Source organism: Oncorhynchus masou, chromosome 24, assembly GCF_036934945.1.
Source record: "Oncorhynchus masou masou isolate Uvic2021 chromosome 24, UVic_Omas_1.1, whole genome shotgun sequence".
NCBI lineage: Eukaryota > Metazoa > Chordata > Actinopteri > Salmoniformes > Salmonidae > Oncorhynchus > Oncorhynchus masou.
Genome location: NC_088235.1, coordinates 57776014 through 57801175, shown reverse-complemented (window position 1 = coordinate 57801175; position 25162 = coordinate 57776014). Strand labels below are relative to the sequence as shown.

Genomic DNA, 25162 nt, shown 5'->3' with positions numbered 1-25162 from the left:
CAGAATTGGCATATCAAATATATGCCCATATATGGTGTGTAGTTATTTCGCTGTTGCTATTAAATTGTAAAATAGTGCTTATAAACAATAATATCAGCATGCAGATGGTTTTTACATCAAATGCATTGAAATAAATGCCCTCAAATCAGTTCTCAGTTAGCTACTGAAACTGATAGATTGTCACACAAAATATTATACATCTTCATTTCTGCCTAGCATACATACAGTATAGATAGTTAAAAGAAAACAACATGTATGTCAACAGCAGATGAACTATTATGCAGTGCTATACAATACTATCTAAAATGGTTTCTAAACCTGAATCTCCTAAATTTCTTTAAAATCTCAGAATGGTGACGGCATCAAGAAGAGATACATCCACTTTATACAAAACAGAATGCATTGAGCATTGACTGGCATAAACATATCGGTAATGTCAACCAGTGATGAACCACATAACTTTACAGTTGATACAACACCAGTCCTAAAACAAATCCGTGTACTCGTCATGTAAAAAAGTGAGAGTGAATTAATTGCAAAGTGGCATTGACAAAAATGAATAATGAACGAGGACTTCATTTGAGTTTTTGCAGTAGGCAACAAAATTACATACGAAGGACCAATTTTGTGCTCAGTTCCAGAAATAATTACGCATGACCTATCGTCAGTTAATGGGTGTTGTTCATGAATCACTTGTTCTCATATATAATGTATTAAATAGTTATATGCATATTACATGAAGAGTACACTTAATATATTAACACAATGTAAGATCAAGACACAGTAAAGTTGTACCAATTGGGAAATGTATACCAAAGAAACATAATACAAATGATACATGTAATAATAATGTCCAGAAAATATCTGGTAAAACTAAAGAGTACTGCCATCATTGTGCAAAATATAAGTGAGAAAAAGCTGAAATGAAATGCACACAAACTTTCAAAGATGACCCTACAGTCAATGCACTAAGGTGACTGTTGTTTTGAATGAATTGCTACAAAATAATGAATGATTCTTAGTATATTTATATTCAATCTTCATATGATTACTCTGGTTAATTAATTAAGGACTGTGGACGATGGATGGACTCTCTTGTTAAAAATATTTGAGGTGAACTAAATCATCTATTAATCAAATGAAAAGCATCAAATTCGCCCAAATTACACATGTATTATGTATCATTGCACAAACGGGCACCACTAAATGAATACGAATTTTAATCTTTGGGAGGACAACTTCTTGTTTAGAGCATTCAAAATAAATGGAAACATTCATCAATTGTTAAACACAACAATTGTGGGCAACACTTTGCTTTAAGTGACATTTACAGTAGTTACTTTAATACAGTGACAACACTTAACTTTAAGTGACATTTACAGTAGTTACTGTAATACAGTGACAACACTTAACTTTAAGTGACATTTACAGTAGTTATTGTAATACAGTAACAGCACTTGACTTGATCCACTCTTATAAGGACCATGTTCCACAGAGGTTTTATAGGAGCAGTTCATGTGAATTTAAATACATTCAGTATCAACTGCGTGTAAAGTATGAACGACAAGTGCAGAGTAAGCCTAGTTGTCAGACTTGATGTGGTTTTCATGAACTCGAAAGAACAACCACAATAACTGCCCCTTGTTCGCAATACACAATTTGGATATGAATATGGACTCTAGCTAAGCACGGTTCTGTATTCACCACTTTGAATATTTAAATTATTATCTTATGCGCATTTGGATTGAGTTGTGCGAAAGGGTAGAAGGCAGCTGTCAATATGACATAAGGAATGCTTCTGTGCATTAGATTATTTTAGGAAACAGGGAAGCTTGTGTGAAACACAGATAAAAGGCACAAGATATCACAGTCGTTGACAAGATGGACATACCGGCAGTTCAGAGTTCAGACGTTGTTTTCACACAAGAACATCATTAAATTGTCGATCAGCTCCGATGAAAACGTCATAGGCTACCTCAATAAACAACTCATTCGATTCAAAATAATCTCAGCGTCTGTTGTCAACTGTCCAATAACTCCAAAACTGGTCTTGTGCCTCCAGCCACGACAACAACAATCAGGGGATCTTTCTTCCATCAGTATTCAAGAAGAAAATTATTTGGAGGAGCTGTTCAAGGTTAGAATCTTACATAAAGATTAGCCTACAGTATAAATAAGCTTTCTTATAGTTCAAATCGATATTTAAGGGCAACAAACAGTAACCGTAAAGCCCAACTGATTCATACTGACAGGATGCACGTGTTAAAATTATTACAGTTGAAATTAACTGCCCAAAATGGTGCACGACGTATTGCATTTAGTATGGCATTTCTCAGGAATATGAATCAAGTTATTCTAGAATACTCATTGAAAGCGGACAGTATGACTGCTAAATATATATAGATATATATATATATATACATATATATATATACATATATATCGATGAGTAATTCATATGCTTGATATGTTTCGATGCCGTTTTTTTGAGGCTCCCAAGTCACACCAATGTAATATATATATATACAACAACATGGAGTGAGCACTTTATACAGTGTGAACCCTCTCCTACTGTATAATACTTACTCTTTCAGCATTGATATGGTGAGTTTACACCTCAGTACAAGAATGTGAATAAATGTAATATACTATGTCTTTAGTATACGTATATAATTTATACCAACAGTATAGTGCTCGTAATAAGGTTCTTCCTTGGGCACAGGTCAGGCAACATAGCTACATAAACAGTCTGTTATATGCCTGCAGCACCCAGGATAGTAGAGAAGGCAGTGAGTTTGATATCAGGAATCATCGAAAGTGTTTCCATTTGTTTTTTTGGTTAGTCTTGGAAACACATGAACAGGGAGAGAATATTTCTGTATGTTCTGTGAGCTGCTCTGAATTCTTGAATCACAGTTGTTGGTGTCAAATAAAACACAGGGAAGTGTACACTATAAAAGGTTCATGTCTTACTTTCACATAGTGAATAAAGACCTAGGAAAATCAAGCATATTCATCTCAAAGAAATGCATCTGAGTCTCTCTGTGGCTTTAAAGGCTTTTCTAGCCTGAAAATCCTTCAACAAAAAACTGCAAAGGAAACTGAAATCCTTTTGTTTCTGAGTCTTATTGAAGTCAGTCTGCTCATTGCTGCCACTGGAGCCCCCCCCCCCCCCCTCCCCACATTACTGGCTCTGTCTTCAGTCAGCTGGAAAATCTTTGAGTAAAATGGCAACCACAGGTCGGGTCAAAACTCAAAGATATCTCCAAATGTCTTCAAGTTTCCATTCTGTAGCTTTGAGCGAAATGTCACTGAGCAGATCTCTTGAACCTCGACTACTTGGCCAGTTGGAAAGGATTTTGACCCTTTTAAGGAAAAAGAGGGTCATGTCAATGGATAACTATTTCCATACTACCAATCTATATGCCTTTCCCCCATTCATGTGTACTGTAGTGTACTGTGTATGTCAGTTCAAAGACCCCACCTCAAACAGCACAATACATGCTTTTTTGGCACACACACACATTCAGGTCACTACAAACCAGAGCAGAGCAATTTAAGAGACTTAAATGCACACTTTCCACAATTCATGTTAAATGGCACATTTGCATATCAAAGGCATCCCTAGATGGCATGATATTCAATGCAAAGTGATGCAACACAAAATGAGGTACACTCACTCCCCTATTGGGTCAGTGAAGCCAACACCTTTAATTTGGCTCTATATTCCAGTGTTTTGGATTTGAGGTGAAATGTTTTACATGAAGTGACAGTACAGAATGTCACCTTTTATTTGAGGGTATTTTCATACATGATTTACTGTTACGAAATGAATGCACTTTGTGTACAGTATCTAGTCCCCCCATTTTAATGTCTCATAATTATTTAGACAAATTCACATATAGTGTATAACATATAGTCAAAAATGAAGTATTTGGTCCCATGTTCATAGCATGCAATGACTACACAAACTTGTTGGATGCATTTTCAGTTTGTTTTGGTTATGTTAGGGATTATGCTGTGCACAATATAAAGTAATGGTAAATAATGTATTGTGTCATTTCGGGGTCAATTTTATTGTAAATAGAGACAGAGATGCACAACGATCATACCCCCAAGACATGCTAACCTCTCACCATTACAATAACAGGGGAGATTATCATTTTATATCATACCCCCAAGACATGCTAACCTCTCACCATTACAATAACAGGGGAGATTATCATTTTATATCATACCCCCAAGACATGCTAACCTCTCACCATTACAATAACAGGGGAGGTTAGCATTTTATATCATACCCCAAGACATGCTAACCTCTCACCATTACAATAACAGGGGAGGTTAGCATTTTATATTATACCCACAAGACATGCTAACCTCTCACCATTACAATAACAGGGGAGGTTAGCATTTTATATCATACCCCCAAGACATGCTAACCTCTCATCATTACGATAACAGGGGAGATTAGCATTTTTTGGGGGGGGAGGGGGGTATGATATTAATGCCATGGTAGCATACATCAGACTTGCATCCACACAAATGTAGAACTGTACAGAAACATATTCTATTCTTATTCACAATAAAAGTGACTGCAAAATGAAACAATACATTATTTAAGAGTGCAGTCCATAAGAGCAGACAAAGGATACAAAGGATCTGGAAAGATTCTGTATGGAGGAATGGTCTCAGATACCTCCAAATGTGTTCAAATCACATAAAACATTTGAGAAAAAGGCTCAGTGCTGTTATACTTACAAGGGGAGGGTGCTAGAGTATTGACAACAGGGGTGCCAATCATTTTGACCCCTATCTGTTTTTGACCACTATTATTTTTCTGATATATTTCTCTGAGCAATTGTATTAGTATAAAATAATATAATTTCCCAATTTTTGGAGCTTAGAATATAGCTCAGTATTTGTATTATATATTTTATACAGTATTTTTTGCTCATCTTTATCAGGGTGCCAATAATTATGAACCTGACTGTGTTATTTTTTAAAGCACACAACTGTATTTACTGTAAAAATGGTATGCTTATTTCTAATTGTCATTTTGAACATATTAGGTCAACAAACATACGTGTCCATTTGAACACAGATCCTCAATGATTTCCCATGAACTATGGGTTGAAAACTAACACAAAGGAGGGCAAGGTAGGGGACAAGGCACACGCTAGTATGAGGTATAAGAACCTGATGAAGACTTTATTGAGGGTGGTAATCTGACAATCTCTTAATCTAGCTATACATTTCCAGGCAGAGCAGAACACAGAGCTTTTTTACAATGAGCAGCAACTCTACTCCAGTCCCCTTCATCCATTTCTTCAATACTGATTCATAAACACAGTTAGCGAGGGCGACATGGACTACTACATCCTATGAAACCGCTGTAAATAATAAATCTGTTTCTTCTTAACAAAAAATATCTATTTATTGTCCATTAATGGCTTTCTTCATATAAATAAATGGATGAGGTACACTGGCCGTAGAGGCTATGTGGCTGGTTGCAGCAGCATGCCTTAAAGGTGAGCAGCAATATTTCAGTCATCCAAGAGAAAGCCTGTAACATGGGTTGGTCTCAATTTGATAACGTTCTAACAAAAAGGCAAACACCTATGGTTAAAGAGAGCCTGATAGTGAAAAAGCAGGGGGTGGCCCCTTAGATTTGGTCCCCAAAAAATATTTACAGATAACTTGGACAAATTGAGGTCAGGTTATATGTGAAGCTATAGCTTAGAATGGTTGGTCACTCTGGCTGTATAACTACTCAGCCAGTGAAAAAGCAGCAAATGCTAAGTATTTGTTTTCTATTTAAAAATGTCAGTTTTGCCATAGTGGAAACAATTAAAGCTTGAAATGGTCTGGCAATCTTAGTTGAAACCACCTTCATGAGATCCCCTTTCAGAGAAAGCGACAAAATGTGCTTGTGTGACATGCTGGGTATTCAGGATACTTTATGCGTTTATGATATCAGAAATCCTAAATGGTTCAAATCGGATGAGATCCATGGGTATCTGTGTGCTAGTGATTTAAATGGCTATACTGTACAGTGCAGACTAAATACAGTGCTGTCTGTCACCGTGACTTGAGTTGTGTACATATTTAGAAACAAATTATTTGCGGTGCCTTTCATTTTCATAGTTATGATCTCTACAAAGAGGGTTCAACTAAGATGTTTCAATAAGCCAACACTTCACCTTTCCAGCCCCACAATTCAGTGCAGCGTGGTCACAACAAAACAAAATCACATGATACAATAAGTTAATAGGCAATATCCATTCACATTATGCACAAATATCATGCTGTATGTAGCCACATTGCAATTCTTCCTTATTCAAACATGTTGACATAATGCATAGCTATTAAAATAAAATCCAATACATAAACATTATTACAAGTAATAAAAATAAACAATCTGTACAAAACTCCTGGCATATTGTTATGATTTTCTTTTTCTTCCATCAGTATAAGAAAGCACATACAAAGTACAAAAATAAATATTCTATGTACAATCACACGTGCCAACTCGAAGTTATCGTCACTGCAAGGAGAAAACAAGAGGCAACAAACCACGCATTAGTTCATGCAATGTTCATTGAGGACATAACGAACATGAATACAATTCATAACAAGCCCTTTTCTACAGTGTAAACGAAGAAATGATAGATGATGTTGTTGATTATACTAGCATGGGGATCATTTAAAAAGCAGAACTGCCAAGCACTTTATCACCTCAAGATGAAGATAACGTACATTCACAGCAGGAAACCGGCACTCTTTCACTTACTTTATTCCAACATCCTGATACTGGTAGGCCGTCATCCCCCTAAGGAAAGAGAGGGAGTGAGTCATAAACACTCTGAGGTAAAACTTTACATTAAGTAGTTCTAACACAGATATAAACTCCAGGTAATGTGTTACCCACACTGCTAAAACTGTAGAATGTGACTTAATGTACAGTATAACACAACGCAATTTGCTGTTGAATAAAAATGCTTTGGTCAGGATAATACTATTGTGTGTTTATATGTGTATAATATTTATGCAAAGTACTATGCACATTGTGTTAAAAAAGCAGCAACAACCAGCCAAACAAGTAGTGGTACACATGGGCAACTGACTTTTTCTGAAAGTGGGAGAGCGAAAATGTTATGGCTTTTATAATATTAAAATAATGTTCCTGCAACGCTGTTTCATAACCCGGGGGAATCCATATTTATGAATAGAACACAACTACTTTTCTTAGGTTTTGTCACAATAAATTATATTGAAAAAGTTTTTTAATTACTTGTTTACTAATCTACTACCTTCCCTGAAAATCCCACCCATAGTGATTGATTGACAGATCTGAAACCCTACCAACTCTGTGACTCTCACAAATATCATGCTCCTCCCTTGACAATCCCACTTACAGTTATCGACTGACAGGCCACACTGTTAAGAATGTGGTCAGGATAACACATGACAATGACGAAAAAAATAAATAAATTGGGAGGAATAATATTGTTTAACCTAATAAGGATTTGAATTATAATTTTGTACTTGGTAGGTTAATAAAAAGCATTGTTTAATTGCACATTGAGTTTTTGTCTTCTTTTTGTCACAAATAATGTGATGACAATGTAGTACAATTACAAATTACTTTGGTTTATCTTAAAATTCTAAATTTTCTCAATATGGCAGTGTTATCTGGAAGGGCATTGAGCAAGAACTGTCAACTTAAAAATTCCACCTGGAGTTTTGCATTAAAATGTGATCACTGATTATGTTCACATAACAGTAAAATTGCCAATGTATTATTAATTTACCACTATCAGGATCAAATTAGAATTTCTTTGGCAACTCTATATATCCATAAATTGCAGCCCCGAATCTGCAACAGAAATAATCAAATGTAGCTCCGATAATATTGATCATATCCGAACAGTTTGGGCTAGAGCAGGGGTCTTCAAAAATGTATTTCATAAAAACTACTTAATCAAAAATATTTTGGGGGGGAGCTACTCATATACTGCCTGCATATTTTCTTATTGTGTAGGCCTAATTTGATAAATAGAAACAAAGAACAGCACAGCATACACAACGTAATTGTGTTTTGTTTCTTATAACCACACAAATCATTCTACTGTAGCCTACCTGTAGAATATTTCATTTTTAAATGATGAGAGAATAAAAAGGTTTTACATTTGAACAAATATAGCCTTCAGTAACAGGAATAGGTTACTATTTCAATTATTCAAAAATTGTCATTTTGAACAACAACCACAGTGAGTAGGCTATATACACTGCTCAAAAAAATAAAGGGAACACTTAAACAACACAATGTAACTCCAAGTCAATCACACTTCTGTGAAATCAAACTGTCCACTTAGAAAGCAACACTGATTGACAATAAATTTCACATGCTGTTGTGCAAATGGAATAGACAACAGGTGGAAATTAGAGGCAATTAGCAAGACACCCCCAATAAAGGAATGGTTCTGCAGGTGGTGACCACAGACCACTTCAGTTCCTATGCTTCCTGGCTGATGTTTTGGTCACTTTTGAATGCTGGCGGTGCTTTCACTCTAGTGGTAGCATGAGACGGAGTCTACAACCCACACAAGTGGCTCAGGTACTGCAGCTCATCCAGGATGGCACATCAATGCAATCTGTGGCAAGAAGGTTTGCTGTGTCTGTCAGCGTAGTGTCCAGAGCATGGAGGCGCTACCAGGAGACAGGCCAGTACATCAGGAGACGTGGAGGAGGCCGTAGGAGGGCAACAACCCAGCAGCAGGACCGCTACTTCCACCTTTGTGCAAGGAGGAGCAGGAGGAGCACTGCCAGAGCCCTGCAAAATGACCTCCAGCAGGCCACAAATGTGCATGTGTCTTCTCAAACAGTCTGAAACAGACTCCATGAGGGTGGTATGAGGGCCCTACATCCTCAGGTGGGGGTTGTGCTTACATCCCAACACCGTGCAGGACGTTTGGCATTTGCCAGAGAACATCAAGATTGGCAAATTCGCCACTGGCACCCTGTGCTCTTCACAAATGAAAGCAGGTTCACACTGAGTACATGTGACAGACGTGACAGAGTCTGGAGACGCCGTGGAGAACTTTCTGCTGCCTGCAACATCCTCCAGCATGACCGGTTTGGTGGTGGGTCAGTCATGGTGTGGGATGGCATTTCTTTGGGGGCCGCACAGCCCTCCATGTGCTCGCCAGAGGTAACCTGACTGCCATTAGGTACCGAGATGAGATCCTCAGACCCCTTGTGAGACCATATGCTGGTGCGGTTGGCCCTGGGTTCCTCCTAATGCAAGACAATGCTAGACCTCATGTGGCTGGAGTGTGTCAGCAGTTCTTGCAAGAGGAAGGCATTGATGCTAAGGACTGGCCCGCCCGTTCCCCAGACCTGAATCCAATTGAGCACATCTGGGACATCATGTCTCGCTCCATCCACCAACGCCACGTTGCACCACATACTGTCCAGGAATTGGCGGATGCTTTAGTCCAGGTCTGGGAGGAGATCCCTCAGGAGTCCATCCGCCACCTCATCAGGAGCATGCCCAGGCGTTGTAGGGAGGTCATACAGGCACGTGGAGGCCACACACACTACTGAGCCTCATTTTGACTTGTTTTGAGGACATTACATCAAAGTTGGATCAGCCTGTAGTGTGGTTTTCCACTTTAATTTTCAGTGTGACTCCAAATCCAGACCTCCATGGGTTGATAAATTTGATTTCCATTGATAATTTTTGTGTGATTTTGTTGTCAGCACATTCAACTATGTAAAGATAAAAGTATTTAACAAGAATATTTCATTCATTCAGATCTAGGATGTGATATTTTAATGTTCCCTTTATGTTTTTGAGCAGTGTATTTGACAACAAAAAGTCAAGAAACAGAATAATCATGAAAAGTATGAGGAGTAACAAAAGTGTATTCTCAGCGAGCACATTATTTGACTGTTCCGCTTTTACTCCAACAAGGGCTTTTTTTGGCACCATTTTTTGAAGCATTGTCACCATGAAAATGTTTCAAATGAACTTGTCTCAGAAGCCTACATATTTGATGGAAATAGGGTAGAAATGGCTTATTTTGTCAATTCTACTTACCAAGGAGAGCTGTTTGTTTTATCCAGATACAAATGATCCTGTGCTTTGTGGTGCATGGGCACATACTGTACAGTGTATTCGGAAGGTATTTAGACCACTTCACTTTTTCCACATTTTGTTACGTTACAGCCTTATTCTAAAAATAATTTAAAACATTTTCCCTTATCAATCTACACACTATACCCCATCATGACAAAGCAAAAACAGGTTTGTAATTTTTTGCATATTAAATATCACATTTACATAAGTATTCAGACCCTTTACTCAGTAGTTTGTTGAAACACCTTTGGCAATGATTACAGCCTCAAGATGTCTTGGGTATGACGCTACAAGGTTGGCACACCTGTATTTAGGGAGTTTCTCCCATTATTCTCTCAAGATCCCCTCAAGCTCTGCACAGATATTTTCAGGTCTCTCCAGATATGTCCGATCGGGTTCAAGTCCAGGCTCTGGCTGGGCCACTCAAGGTCATACAGAGACTTGTCCAGATGCCACTCATGCATTGTCTTGGCTTTGTGCTTAAGATCGTTGTCCTGTTGGAAGGTGAACCGTCTCCACAGGCTGAGGTCCTGAGAGCAGGTTTTCATCAAGGAACTCTGTTCATTTTTCCCTCAATCCTGACTAGTCTCCCAGTCCCTGCCGCTGAAAAACATCCCCACAGCAGGATGCTGCTACAACCATGCTTCACCTTAGGGATAGTACCAGGTTTTCTCCAGACGTGATGCTTTTACTGAGGAGTGGCTTCCGTCTACCATAAAGTTGTTTTTTGACATGCACTGTCAACTTTGGGACATTATATAGACAGGTGTGTGCCTTTCCAAATCATGTCCAATCAATTGAATTTACCACAGGTGGAGTCCAATCAAGTTGTTGAAACATATCAAGGATGTCTCATTGCAAAGGGTCTGAATACTTATGGAAATAAGGTATTTATGTTTTTTTTTTTTTTATTTAGGACATTTCTAAAACAGGTTTTCGCTTTGCCATTATGGGGTATTGTGTGTAGTTGTTGATGAGGATTTGTATTAATTTAATCCATTTCAAATTAAATGTAAACGTAACAAAATTTGGAAAAAGTGAAGGGGTCTGAATACTTTCCAAAGGCACTGTATGTAGCCTACACAGCTTGACTACATTGCAACTGCAAAGCGACAATAGATAAACTATTTTTTTTTGCAGGTGCCTTTTCATTTTATACACCAGTGGTGCACCTAGTGCTTTCTAACTGCACTGAACAAAAACAGTGGCGCATGGGAGCGAAGCAAAAGTTTAGAGTGGTCAAAACAATTCATCTTGAGGGGACAGGGTGCAATCGACACAATCGCTTCATTATTAAAGCATATTTCAAATGGACACATCTATTTTAATACATACTAGCTCAAAACATTGTTAATCATTGAAAATAAGAAATGACTCATTGGATTATGATCATTTTGCACCCCCCACTTAGTTACCAGAAAGTGGGGATACAGCAGCTCCATTGGCTCCATTGCTCAGGCGCAGTAGTAGATGTGTATGTGTGAAAATACTTAATAGTATAAATTCCTTCAAACCGTACTTTTCCCCCCTTTTTTCGTTATATCCAATTGGTAGTTACAGTCTTGTCCCATCACTGCAACTCCCGTACGGACTCGGGAGAGGTGATGATCGAGAGCCATGTGTCCTCCGAAACACGACCCGCCAAGCCGCACTGCTTCTTGACACACTGCTCGCTTAACCCAGAAGACAATGTGTCGGAGGAAACACCGTACAACTGGCGACCGGAGTCAGTGTGCATGCGCCTGGCCCGCCACAAGGAGTCGCTAGAGCGCGATGGGACAAGAACATCCCAGCCGGCCAAACCCTCCCCTTAACCCGGACTACGCTGGGCCAATTGTGTGTCATGAGTCTCCCGGTCGTGACACAGCCTGGGATCGAACCCAGGTCTGTAGTGATGACTATGGCTCTGCACCACTCAGGAGGCCTCATTCAAACTTTTATTTAGAACTAGGGTTTAAGCCCAGCCACTGGGCTGTTATTTTCTTTCATATGGCAACTTTTATGAATGAATCAAACCTTCCATTCCCCTTCTCCTTTTCAATACACAAACTCAAAACAGGGTTCAATGAAAATCAATGAGGAGGCGCTGGTTTTTTAATCTTTCCCAATACAGTTCTGTTGGCCAAAAAGGTAAGGCACAAGGTGGGAAAAGGGTGCCATGCGAGTGGGACAGGGATACAAATAATGAAATGTAAAGCCATTAACTATTAAGAGTATTTGACATTTTCAAACAAAAGTCACTGAATGGATCACGGGTTGTGATCAAGAAAATAGATTCTGTAACACACCACTAATTAGTGTAGGTGTTCTACTGCCCTTGCAAGACAAAATAACAGCATTCTCAGCAAATCAATTACTAATGTTAGTAAAAGGGAAAAATCATGATGCACAGTTCATCTAAACAAGTGTTCTAAGCAGTATTTGTAGTAAATAGCTACGTCTTAATCAAGAACTTGAAGTGTGCGCATGCCTACTTGGTTAATAAAGGCGTTGCTTTTTCGAGGTAATAACCTGTTACATACCTAACGGTACTAATGGGTTAGCTCAATGTCATTTTCACGCAGCCCTGTTATATTGGCTTATACTCATAACTACAGCAAAACGAATAAGAGAGTGAAGGGAATTGTTATATGTGGTTAGGGAAGCCAAAGTGATGGATAGGAAAGGAAGAGAGGAAGCATACCACAGGACAAGGGGCATCCAGCCCATCCAGGCCAGGTAGGCCCGGTTCACCCTTTTCTCCTTTAAAGCCTCGGAAACCCTGTTTGTGAAATCAACTTTGTAAACATTTGCACATTGCCCCTCCTTTAGGAGCAGTACCCCCTGCTGGCCAATGAGATTACCTGCTGCCGCTCCATGAACAGACCGAATCCTGTAACGACAGACACACTTAAACATGCAAGCGGCCTGAGACTGACAGGAACAGACTCAATGGAGAGAATGGGCCATGTTCCTGTTAGTCTTACCCCTGAAAAGAAAACCCCCTCTGATAGTTTATGGTCCCTGGTCCTGGGGTAATTATTCAGAACTCATAATCATCCAGGCATTCACTGAATACCAAATGATCATCACTGCAGTAGTTTGTGTCGCTGGACTTAACACTGTAGAGGACGTTTGGACCAAAAACCACTTCAGGGTCTATTAGAGTCGATTATCATCAGAGGCAAAAGGAAGTCCGAATCAGAATTCAGAGACTACTGATTGTCACTGCAGGTTATATGGCATTCCGAGGGTCGCTCCTTCCTTTTGCCTCCTGGCTGCACATTGAACGCAGGACATACCAACGGACAGGGGGCATCTAATCCGGGTGCTCCTTGGTCTCCCTTATCCCCTTTAGTTCCCCTGTTGCCTTTCTTGCCCCTCTCTCCCTGAAAACAACATTGCATTAAAAGAGACAGGCTTCAGTTCCTCCTGGCTGGCTCATCCACACAGTAAGCAAATATGTGTGGTTTTTTTAAGCACAATCATGAAGCTTGAAGTCTTACCTAAGCAATTTAGACATTTTACAGGTATTTAAAAGATTGGTGTGCTTTTTTTGGGCTTACGAAGGAGAGTACTGAAGTTTCAGAATTTTGTGGTGGGGAAAGTAAGTGGAGGGAGTTAGGGAGTAGGGATACAGGCCGATGCTATTGGTGAGCGGGTTCCTTAAGTGCCTAATGTGACCTTCACAGGAGGTTGTTGCAGGAATGAAAACACCTTATTGGTTCATCAACTACCACTGTATAGATTATTACGAGGGTATCACTAGCCCTAACACAACATAGACTTGATGACCCACATAGTACCATAAGAATTCTTAATTGTCAAATCTTAATTGTCATATATCACATTTAGAAAGCTGTCTCTCTGCGGTGCATTGTACTGCGAGTGACTGATCATCATGTTTCACTGCACATACTGTACTCTAGACCTGACAAAGAACATGACCACAAACCTCCTTTGAGTAAAGACACCATTGATTATGTCCAGTTGCCCAACTATAAAGCCAGCACCGTGCAAAATATGGCATAGAAATACCAGAAATAGTATCGCTCTACTATTTTCCCTTATCATCCCAATCCCCCAAAATACTCTTTCCATTCCCCGAAAATGAGAACCAAATTATGAAGCGGAAAGACGCTGTTGTTTGTGTCCACTGAAGGGGGCTGGGCTGGCTGCAAGCTGGCTACAAGTAAACAAGCCACATAGTATTCAAAAGCTAATATTTTTCTTTCAAGAAATGTTATTCCTTTACTGCTGAAGTTACAGTTATATTTACAGGTATAACTGTATGGTTTACAATTTCATTAACCTAGTTAAACGTATAAAACCTGACCACATTGTCATTCAAACATCCGCTCACCAAGATCAAGGCATTTGAACGGGTTGGATTAGGGGTTGGACGAGTTTATCAAGAAGGAATTGGAAGAAAAATAAACCTGGCAAACATGTAAGCCTTCTCACAACTTTGCCTCAATGTTGCCTGAAAACCATCAACATTGGCTAACGTTGCGGCAACATTGTGGGAACATTACTTGCCAGCCAAGGGAGAGGAGATTACAGGCTTGCAGGGAAGGTAAATGGTGAGAAAAGGAGGAGGATGAGGAAGAGGTGGATGAGGAAGAGGAGAAGGAGGAAGATTAACCCGAGACTACGACATTAGAATGCAGGAGGAGCAGGTTGCCAGGGTGTGTGAGAGGGAGAGAGAGGACAACACGACCCGGCAAAAAGAGCCGCGGGAAACAGAGCAGGGTGGAGGGGAGGAAAAGGGGATAGGAAGACCTGCGGAAACAAAGGAAAACAGGACAAGAGTAAAAACAGCACCAGGATCCCACAGCCGGCCACAGCACCTCCAACTGGTTTCGCAAAATACCTCATATCAATCTCTTATCCCTTCTTTTACACCCCAAAGTAGCCAAAAAGACTGTTCCACAAATAGGAAGTACACATTAGAGTCAATGTCATATATTTCCTGCTGTCAAGAGCCCAGTTGGAAGTGCTGGGAGGGTCAATGACATGTTGTGACTTTTAAGTAGAGAGTCAGAATATTAAATCAGATGTTAATAGGAAGGAAACAAACATTCTCCAAGGGGAAGGGGGGGGGCATGTGTAAAATATTATTTAATACATTGGTATAATTAAAGTGCATACTCTTATTTATTTTGCAGTGGCTATTTTACAAAATGAGGGTATAGCATTCTGTTATTACTTGAAGTAAGAACAGAATATTCAGATACGACGGCACGAGGTAAACCAAGGACAATTTATAACGTTTTGACTGGTCTTCAGAGTAAATAGAATATAATTTTGTAAGTTCTTTGATGTGTCCGTTCACATGTTCCAGTCATCTCATTATCAAGGTTGAACATCTTCAATCTCTTTTGATCTCTGACTTAATTTATACTACCTCAGTCATATTTGCATATTTGAACAAGATTCATTGAACTCTGAGGTAAAAAGGCCACTGCAAAGGTAAAGGACATATGAATATAATTTCTTCAAACATCACTTAAAAGACCATTGAAGGTCACTTTCACTATATGAATCACATAAACTCTCACATACTATCAAAGAGCACATCTCTTTTTTTCCTCTGTAGAAATGGGATATTCAAAAGATGAGGCTATTGATATTCACATTAACATTTTGATTCATATTTGCCTAATTAAGAGAGCCTTTGAATCCACCATGGTCCTGCTCATATCACCTAAAACAAGCCTACCATGGTCCTGCTCATATCACCTAAAACAAGCCTACCATGGTCCTGCTCATATCCCCTAATATAGGCCCACCATGGTCCTGCTCATATCACCTAAAACAAGCCTACCATGGTCCTGCTCATATCCCCTAATATAGGCCTACCACGATCCTGCTCATATCACCTAATACAGGCCTACAGTACCATGGTCCTGCTCATATCACCTAATATATGCCCTCCATGGTCCTGCTCATATCACCTAATATAGACCTACCATGATCCTGCTCATATCACCTAATACAGGCTTACAGTACCATGGTCCTGCTCATATCACCTAATATAGGCCCACCATGGTCCTGCTCATATCACCTAATATAGGCCTACCATGATCCTGCTCATATCACCTAATACAGGCATACAGTACCATGGTCCTGCTCATATCACCTAATATCGCCCCACCATGCTTTTAAGCTTGACATTCCAATGGGCTTGCAATTTAACAACTATTACGTCTCTTGAACAACCCAAAAAGACAAATGAAAAATGAGTACTGCTTTTCAATGAGGAATATGTGGGAGAATAATATGTAGCGTCGAGTAGGAGCATGGAGGATCAGCAGCCATGTTCAATACCATAGTTTATCAGAAGCACTAAATGTACTTAATTTAGCACAGAAAATGTTTTCGTCCTGTTGTTTGAACAATAATATTTTGCTCCGGAAGACACATCATTGTCAGCTGCTGTCTTACCCGGTTCCCTTTGAATCCTTGTGGTCCTACAAAACCCTGAGGAGGGGAAATTAAACACATTATGAGTTCCTGTGCAAGCAATCAGAGATGTTACCATGAGGTATAGCTTTGTGCTGTCAATCAGTTTGATCCACTCATTCCCTTAAGACTTGATTAAGAGAAGATTCATGTTTTCCTCTGTCACTTGAAAGAAGCATTATATGATGTTCAAGATGGCTCATTCAACATGTAGCCACTGATTGTCTTTCAGATAGTCAAGATATTGTTCACTTGATAAATGAAATGCTGGAAATGCAATACTGTATTTATTTGATGTTCTTGATACTTAGGGAACTACTTACAGGGATGCCTTGAGGACCAATTGGTCCTGGGACTCCTGAGTCTCCCATGAAACCCTGAAAAAACAACAACATTAATCTCAAATAGATAAATAAGCTGTTTTGACTGAAATCTCTTATGTGGTGGTGTGTGCTATTTTTGTGTGCGTATGCGTGTGTGTGTACGTACATCTGTCGGTGTGTGATGATGATCAGTGATGTGAGTACTCACCCTCTCCCCCTTTGGTCCTGCAGGCCCTGCCACACCAACTGGTCCTATTAAACCCTGTAAGGTAATGACAAGACAGACCCTCAGTGGACGCAGACATGACAATGGGAGGACATCAAAATAAACATGGATTACTTCATTTCCATCATCAATAGCTCAACAAGCTTCCGGAGCACTTAAAGAGATTCACCAGTACCTTTGTATACTTTTTAGCCAGTAGTTCTAAAAGTAGCACTCACGATCCAAAAGTGGTCCCTGAAAATTGCTAGGGGGCTGGCACAGGGTTGCTTTCAAACTAGGCATTTCGCGACTAATTGAGGTAAGACCGTAATTCTGCTCATAGATTACGCATGTACGAACGTCACATTGACACATCCAGGCCCGAAGCAGGGGGTTTAAAAAAATTAAAAAAACTTTCTTTGTTGCTAAAGTACCGGAGCATGTCTTTCAGTGCCAAAAGAGTAGTTATCCAATTCTGTTTCGATCGACCATTATCAAATCATAACCGATTGATTAGGTAGTGGTCTTCTCTAGGTTCTCCCACTGTGCATGTTACACCAAGCTTGTTGAGCTAAAGAATAAACGGTGAGAAAAACATTGAGTTCAGCTGCAGCTCTCTCTCTCTCTGTGTGTGGAAGTCAGGATTCAACAGGAGGACCTTGCATCTCAGGCAGATAATACAGTATGTACAGCATATAGCATTGGGGAGCCATTACGCCATACTGTTCTGTATGCATATCAACATGCAGCATGAGCATCCCAGCATGCTCTCCTGGTATGACATCACAACGCCAGTTCAAAGCTTTACACTGCAGGAGAGACACTGTTAAGACAGCTGTTTTTGAAGATTTGCAATGGCATGAACTCTGACACTCAAACAGTTTGACTTTATGCAAGTAGGCTGAATCTTGAGATCTGATTGCGTAACTCAAATGTCCTTATAAATCTTCCATTGACATCAACACATGATTTAGGCAGAAGTCTAGGTTATTCATGCAAATCTCAAGCTAGGATTCAACGTGTAATGAACAAGGGGACTATTTATTTCTCTTAACTGCTTCTAAGTATTGAGATCAGACGCATCAAAGGGTCCATTTTAGTACCTGACACGTTCCATTGCCATACAGACATGGGACACAGTCATGTGAATATCATCCCTATGCCAGAGCAATCCTCGAAGAGTGCCTAAAAACAGAACTGCTCTCTCTGCAGACAATCAGACAGATAACAAAAAAGGACAAGCATGGAGGAAAGCAAGCAGACAGGCAGACAGACAAGACACCAGCGCAGACAGACAGACAAGCAAGTCGTGTGGGGAGCAGAATAGGGGAGGAGAGGAGGGGTAGGGGAGGAGTGTGTGTTGGGGGGTACAGGACTTTTGCGCCACTCACCACTCGACCAGGCCTGCCGTCTAAACCATGAGCTCCCTGGACAGTGTGTAAACAGTTAGAGAGCAGAGGTGGGAGGGAGGTGGTGGGAGAGGGGGAGGAGGTGTGGAGAGGGTTGGGAGGGGTGAGTGAAGCAGTGATTCGTGTGACTCAAAAAAACACATCCAGTTGTTGATGAAGGGTGATGGTGTTGCGATGACATGAGAAACAGTAACTGCCAGTAACTCCGTTTATAGCTGCAGTTGATGATCTCTATCAAATAATTAAGTCCTGACTTTTGATAAAATAGTTTTCAATGTCTTTCAGATACATATGCATGGTTCAACTTCTTTCTATGGTTGATGCCCCGTATTCAAAGCAGTTTGAATCATGCACAGTGCGTTCAGAAAGTATTCAGACTCCTTGACTTTTCCCACACTTTGTTACGTTACAGCCTTATTCTAAAAGGGATTAGTTTCTTCCCCTCATCAATCTACACACAATACGCCATGATGACAAAGCAGGTTTTTAGAATGTTTGCAAATAAAAAACAGAAATATCACATTTCATAAGTATTTAGACCCTTTACTCATTACATTGTTGAAGCGCCTTTGGCAGCAATTTCAGTATCGAGTCTTCTTGGGTATGATGCTACAAGTTCCACACACCTGCATTTGGGGAGTTTCTCCCATGATTCTCTGCAGATCCTCTCAAGCTCTGTCAGTTTGGATGGGGTACGTTGCTGCACAGCTATTTCCAGAGATGTTCGTTCGGGTTCAAGTCCGGGCTCTGGCTGGGCCACTCAATGACATTCAGAGACGTGTCCCAAAACCACTCCTGCGTTGTCTTGGCTGTGTGCTTAGGGTTGTTGTCCTGTTGGAAGGTGAACCTTCGCCCCATTCTGAGGTCCTGAGCGCTCTGGAGCAGGTTTTCATCAAAGATCTCTCTGTACTTTACTCTGTTCATCTTTGCCACGAACCCGACTAGTCTCCCTGCCGCTGAAAAACATCCCCACAGCATGATGCTGCCACCACCATGCTTCACCGTAGTGATGGTGCCAGGTTTCCTCCAGACGTGATGCTTGGCATTCAGGCCAAAGAGTTCAATCTTTGTTTCATCAGACCAGAGAATCTTGTTTCTCATGGTCTGAGAGTCGTTGGGTGCCTTTTGGAAAACTCCAAGTGGGTTGTCATGTGCCTTTTACTGAGGAGTGGCTTGCGTCTGGCCACTCTACCATAAAGACCTGATTGGTGGAGTGCTGCAGAGATTGTTGTCCTTCTGGAAGGTTCTCCCATCTCCACAGAGGAACGATAGAACTCTGTCAGAGTGGTCACCTCCCTGACCAAGTCCCTTCTCCCCAGATTGCTCAGTTTGGCTGGGTGGCCAGCTCTAGGATGAGTCTTGGTGGTACCAAACTTCTTCCATTTAAGAATGATGGAACCCACTGTGTTCTTGGGGATCTTCAATGCTGCAGAAATGTTTTGGTACCCTTTCCCAGATATCTGCCTCAACACAATCCTGTCTCGGAGCTCGAGGACAATTCCTCATGGCTTGGTTTTGCACTGTCAACTGTGGGACCATATACAGTTGTGCCTTTCCAAATCATGTCCAATCAATTGAATTTACCACAAGTGGACTTCAATCAAGTTGTAGAAACATCTCAAAGGTAATGGAAACTGGATGCACCGGAGCTCAATTTCGAGTCTCATAGCAAAGGGTCTGAATACTTATGTAAATAAGTTATTTCTGTTATAATTTTAATAAATTAGAAAACATTTCTATAAAAACAGTTTTCCCTTTGCCATTATGGGCTAATGTGTGTAGATTGCTCGGGATTTAATTTTTTTAAATCCATTTTAGAATAAGGCTGTAACGTAACAAAATTTGGGAAAAGCCAAGGGGTCTGAATACTTTCCGAAGGCCCTGTATGTAGAGAAGTGTGAAGATATGAGTCTCAAATGATTTTCAAATAGCACGTCTTGGATTAACAATGATTAGCATACAAATACATAATAGTCCTCATCATTTCCATATAAAAGGAGTTACTGAGCCATTGATGATGTGACTAGTACATGTACTGACTGTCAGCAACGACCTTTGACACCCAAGAAGTAAACCAATTAGGAGAAGAGACCCCCCCCAGTGATACATATCAAACTTATTCCTTGACATGCAACTAAAAATAGAACTACAAGAGGCTACATTAACAACATTTCAGAGAGATGATCAGAAAAAAAGTTGGCAAAATAAAGAAAATGATCATTAACTATTTCTAATACATAATAAATCATTGTCAGGTTATCTGAACATATGACAATGGCAATGGGTAATGTAGATTTCATTTGTTTGTTTTTATAGTAGTGGTTGTATCGCCCCTGTGTATTGGATTGCAGCAACCATCCATCCATGCACTTTGAAAATATTAATGCAACTGCTGAGCCAGGAAACTATCCTTGGTGAGTTAGGCCTAGTTTCAAAGCGACATATGACAATGTCAGAACAATCATGCTGCCTGGTTCTAAGACACAAAAGTCTGAACAAACAGTGTGCCTACCCTACTGTGGTTTCCAGGGGTCTAAATAAAATGTCTAATGACAAAATAGTCAAAGGAAATTAGAAAAAAAAACGACACAAAACAACAGCACGGATACAATCTACATAGGGATTGAATGGTGTCGCTCTTGATTGGTGTACTTACAGGAAGTCCAAGATGGCCCCTGTCCCCTTTATCGCCCTTCGAACCAGATGCTCCCTTCTCTCCCCGTATGCCTATGCCTTGCTCCCCCTAAAAGAGGCACAGAAAAGTCATTACTGATGTTTAGTACATAGGCATTAAACTCACTTACTAAAATCAATAAATATAGCTACTGTTAACTACAGTATCAAATGATTCTGGCGGTATAGTAAGATAGACAACAAAGGCTACCACAACCAACTCTTACCTTTGGTCCTCCCAGTCCTTCAGGTCCCTGAGGGGTAAAGACACAATTCCAGTCAGGATATGTCAATCACTTCATGTAAATACAATATATTATCAGGAGGTTTTATGGATATTTCTGAGGGCCTATATTGCTTAAGGGTGTGCCAACTGTAGTATACTCACCGCGGGGCCAACTGGCCCTTGGGGACCTGGTGGCCCTGGGGGTCCATAGACCTAAAGACAAACACCAGGTCATCAATGATACACTCCTTCATTAGTGGGTTCAATCTAACAACAAATCCTCTGAATCTGACCCTCTCAAGTCCACTCAAACACGCATGGGTCATTAAAAAATAATGAGATATACAGCAGTGGGGGGGCCTTACCATGTCTGACCTTCCTCCCTTATCGCCGGACTCGCCCTTCTGACCCTGAAGCATCAAGATACAAGGTTAACTTAGGCTACTCTCATCATAGTTAGCAGGAATAAAACACTACAGTACACCCAATCAGCACAGTACAAATGAATAGCATTCTGAACAGTACTTCACTGCTCCCCAAAGCCAGGTCAGACACTTCATACTCTTATGGTCAGATGCAGTCTGAGGGGCACCATTGCGTACCATTGTGCCGGGTAATCCAATGGGGCCAGGGGGTCCAGAAACCCCCTTTTCACCAGTAGGGCCGTCTAAACCCTACAGAACAAAGAAAGGGGAGATCATGATAGACGTTCAAATATTGGCAATATTTTGTTGTTTTAGATTGGTGTTTAGTGTGTTCATTTTCATATTAAACTGTTAATCAATTTACATATTTGAAAATACTTTTTTTTTAATAGAAAATGTAGACCTCTCATTTGTCCGATGTTCGAGGTCAAAATAGATCTTGAAGGCCTCAAAATGATAAAATTAATTACAACCAGCTTTTTGAGATTGGTCTTGGGAGTAGTCTCCAACTCGTGGCTGTCGGGACATGAAACTGCCCACGACGAGGGACGCAATGTTGCCCATCCTATCTCAGAGTCGAACCACCCAGGCTGCTTGAATGAAACTCTTTTCAAACAATCCTTTCGTGGTTAACATAAATACAGTACATATATATGTCTGTTAATAGGATTAACGCCGCATGGCGTCCTCATAAGACAACGGGTAAAGCCATTCCCACAGTATGGCATAGTCTTGCGGTATGTTTTGGCTACATGGTCTGATGAGTGTAGCCCACACCAGTGTCACAACTGGAGTTGATCATTTACTGTAGCCTATAGAAGGTCTCTAATTAGATAATACGAGGGTGGTAGAAAGAGCTAAGGGCCTCCTTCCCTCTAGTTAATGATAGTGCTCTGGCTTTGGTGTGGGAGTGTGTGTAGTGGTGTGGTGTGGGTCTGTGGTTCCCCAGTCACTCACAGGTGATCCAAAGGGACCCATGTCCCCCTTGTCTCCTTTGGGTCCTGAGAAACCAATCAGGCCCCTCTCCCCTCTGGGACCTTCAGGGCCCGCTGGGCCAACAGGACCTGGCTCTCCAGGCTTCCCCCGAGGACCCTGGCACACAAAAGAGACATCATTGTCGTTGTCTTTATTTCGATCGTCATCATTGCCATGTTGTTGTTGATGTTGTATTTTATCATCCATAACAGCTGTACAATGGACATTTATACTGGACAATACACAATAGGGGGTGCTCTAACCTTCTCTCCGCCAAGACCTGATGGGCCTGGAAGGCCAACTTCACCCTTTGTTCCTGGTGTTCCGGGGACCCCTGGAGGGCCAGGTGGGCCCTGGATAGACAAAGAGACTGACTCATTGAAAACTGCTAGGCCTACATTTTCTGCAGCATACAGTAACATAGGGACCAAATGCGCCTCTAATTTACACATCTCCATCTGGCTTTTGGGGGTCACATTATAAAAATAAACTGCCTATCACTGGAATATTGTTGCTTTAAATCAGTGCTCGCCCGAGCACTCTCGCAGCATTTCTCTATCCATCAGTTCCATTCAAATTGCATACAAAATAGATAATCCTGTTCAAGATTGTTTTGTTTATTGACATATATCAGACATATATAGAGAGTACCAGTCAAAAGTTTGGACACACCCACTCAAGGGTTTTTCTTTATTTTGACTATTTTCTACATTGTAGAATAATAGTGACTCACAATGACTTATTGAAAACATATACTCTATTATCTAGTACCATATTCATAATAGCAAACATTTAAATTGGAATTAAAGTGGCAAAACACATTAGGCCTTTAAATTGTCTGTCTGGTCCCATGACTGTCTTTTTGTTCCACAGACCTGCATAAAGAAGGCCTATACATTTCTAATGCATCATTGACAGACTTTAGAAACCGCCACTCACCATCAAAGGTACATTCCGAATATCCTAAGGAGCAAAAAACAAACACAATGTCAGAAGACCTGGTAACCATTTTACAGTACTTCATGAATCAAACACAGGCTCATCGCAGGAAGCAGTAAATAGTTGGTGACGTACATTTTCATTGTTGATGATTTCTGATTTCCCTGGCTCTCCTGCCGCACCCGGAGGACCCTATAAAGTTGGGGATCAACAACAACAAAAAGTATATTCAGAATCATAATAATTAATTTGTGTAAATCTCCCACTGGCATTTATGTGTGACAGAGCCTGTACTTACTCTTGGTCCAGCTGGGCCATCAGATCCTGCTTCCCCCTGGAGGACGATCAAAGGTTAGACAGTTAGCCTCTCCCCTTTCATTTATCAACCTCAACACAGCATTCAACACTAACAGGATGGGAGTGAACGTTACTTGAGCAAAATGAGAGGACAATGTTAAGTGATCATACGTTTCCTGTTGGGACAAAATGTCAACCGAGGCTACAAAAAGTTCCCATCTCACCTTGAGACCTTGTTCGCCTTTGTCACCCTGGGAAAGATTTTTTTGTAAAAAGTTTTATTGGCACGCATGATATTATTAAACCAATGTAGCTTTTTCTGACTAGTTTACAGCCTCTTGTTGGATAGCTTTTAGTACCTTGGATCCTGATAGGCCGGGGAGTCCTGGTGTCCCTGGTTCTCCTTTGATGCCAGTTCCTGCTGCGCTGGGTTCGCCCTTGTCACCCTGCCACAGAACAGGACATGGACAGTGTCATGGACAGACCGTACAGGACAACACACTCTACTGTACAACACTAAGACACCATCCCATTTACTGTGCCATTAACGGGAGATGAATAACACAGCCCTGATGGTTGGTCACAATGGATCTATACGGATCTGAACCACAAAGTGAATCACATGAAAACATCCAACAGCACAGCTCCTTGTCCACAGCTTTAGTTCTTAACCCCTCAACACAGAGACACAAACTCAAATCTGCAAACGCGTTCTCTAACAAGAGGACATTTTCACACATTTGGCAAATCTCTGTGATTTGATGGAAACAGAGTCATGTGAGTGAACGATTTCTCTGAAATGGCCCGCTATCACGTGAGGCATGTTATGCCGCGTCACTGTAGTACAAGCAGCTATAAGAAGAAAGTCATTCCGGAAGCAGAGTTTTCAGTCCATAACTAACGCAAAGATCAAAGCACATCTACACAAGCCAAGCCTCCTAAAAGAAGAGAAAGCTAAAGAAGCAACTCGAGACTCTAATCGCAGCTCTAGTCAGTCACAAAGACAAACAGCGAGACGATTGACTCGATGGAGCTCTTGTTGTTATGGGAACACTGATGATTGACAGACACAGAGCACAAACACAATGTCCATTCCAGGCCT

At 40.6% G+C, this 25162-nt stretch overlaps 1 protein-coding gene across 1 annotated transcript in view; it reads right to left on the bottom strand.

Moving 5' to 3' along the window:
* Nucleotides 1-5185: 5185 nt before the first annotated feature.
* LOC135512373 (collagen alpha-1(XIII) chain-like) overlaps nucleotides 5186-25162 on the bottom strand; it is a 52687-nt gene continuing 32710 nt past the window's right edge. Inside the window, exons 18-36 of the mRNA XM_064934358.1 lie at nucleotides 24420-24506; nucleotides 24285-24311; nucleotides 24062-24097; nucleotides 23899-23955; nucleotides 23764-23787; nucleotides 23088-23177; nucleotides 22807-22941; nucleotides 22027-22098; nucleotides 21790-21834; nucleotides 21587-21637; nucleotides 21426-21452; nucleotides 21182-21268; nucleotides 18508-18543; nucleotides 17120-17173; nucleotides 16912-16965; nucleotides 16571-16606; nucleotides 13426-13512; nucleotides 6794-6832; nucleotides 5186-6547 (exon numbers count right to left, since the gene is read on the bottom strand). Coding sequence (XP_064790430.1) covers nucleotides 6545-6547; nucleotides 6794-6832; nucleotides 13426-13512; nucleotides 16571-16606; nucleotides 16912-16965; nucleotides 17120-17173; nucleotides 18508-18543; nucleotides 21182-21268; nucleotides 21426-21452; nucleotides 21587-21637; nucleotides 21790-21834; nucleotides 22027-22098; nucleotides 22807-22941; nucleotides 23088-23177; nucleotides 23764-23787; nucleotides 23899-23955; nucleotides 24062-24097; nucleotides 24285-24311; nucleotides 24420-24506 — 1047 coding nt within the window. The 3' untranslated portion in view covers nucleotides 5186-6544. The remainder of the gene's footprint in view (nucleotides 6548-6793; nucleotides 6833-13425; nucleotides 13513-16570; nucleotides 16607-16911; nucleotides 16966-17119; nucleotides 17174-18507; nucleotides 18544-21181; nucleotides 21269-21425; nucleotides 21453-21586; nucleotides 21638-21789; nucleotides 21835-22026; nucleotides 22099-22806; nucleotides 22942-23087; nucleotides 23178-23763; nucleotides 23788-23898; nucleotides 23956-24061; nucleotides 24098-24284; nucleotides 24312-24419; nucleotides 24507-25162) is intronic.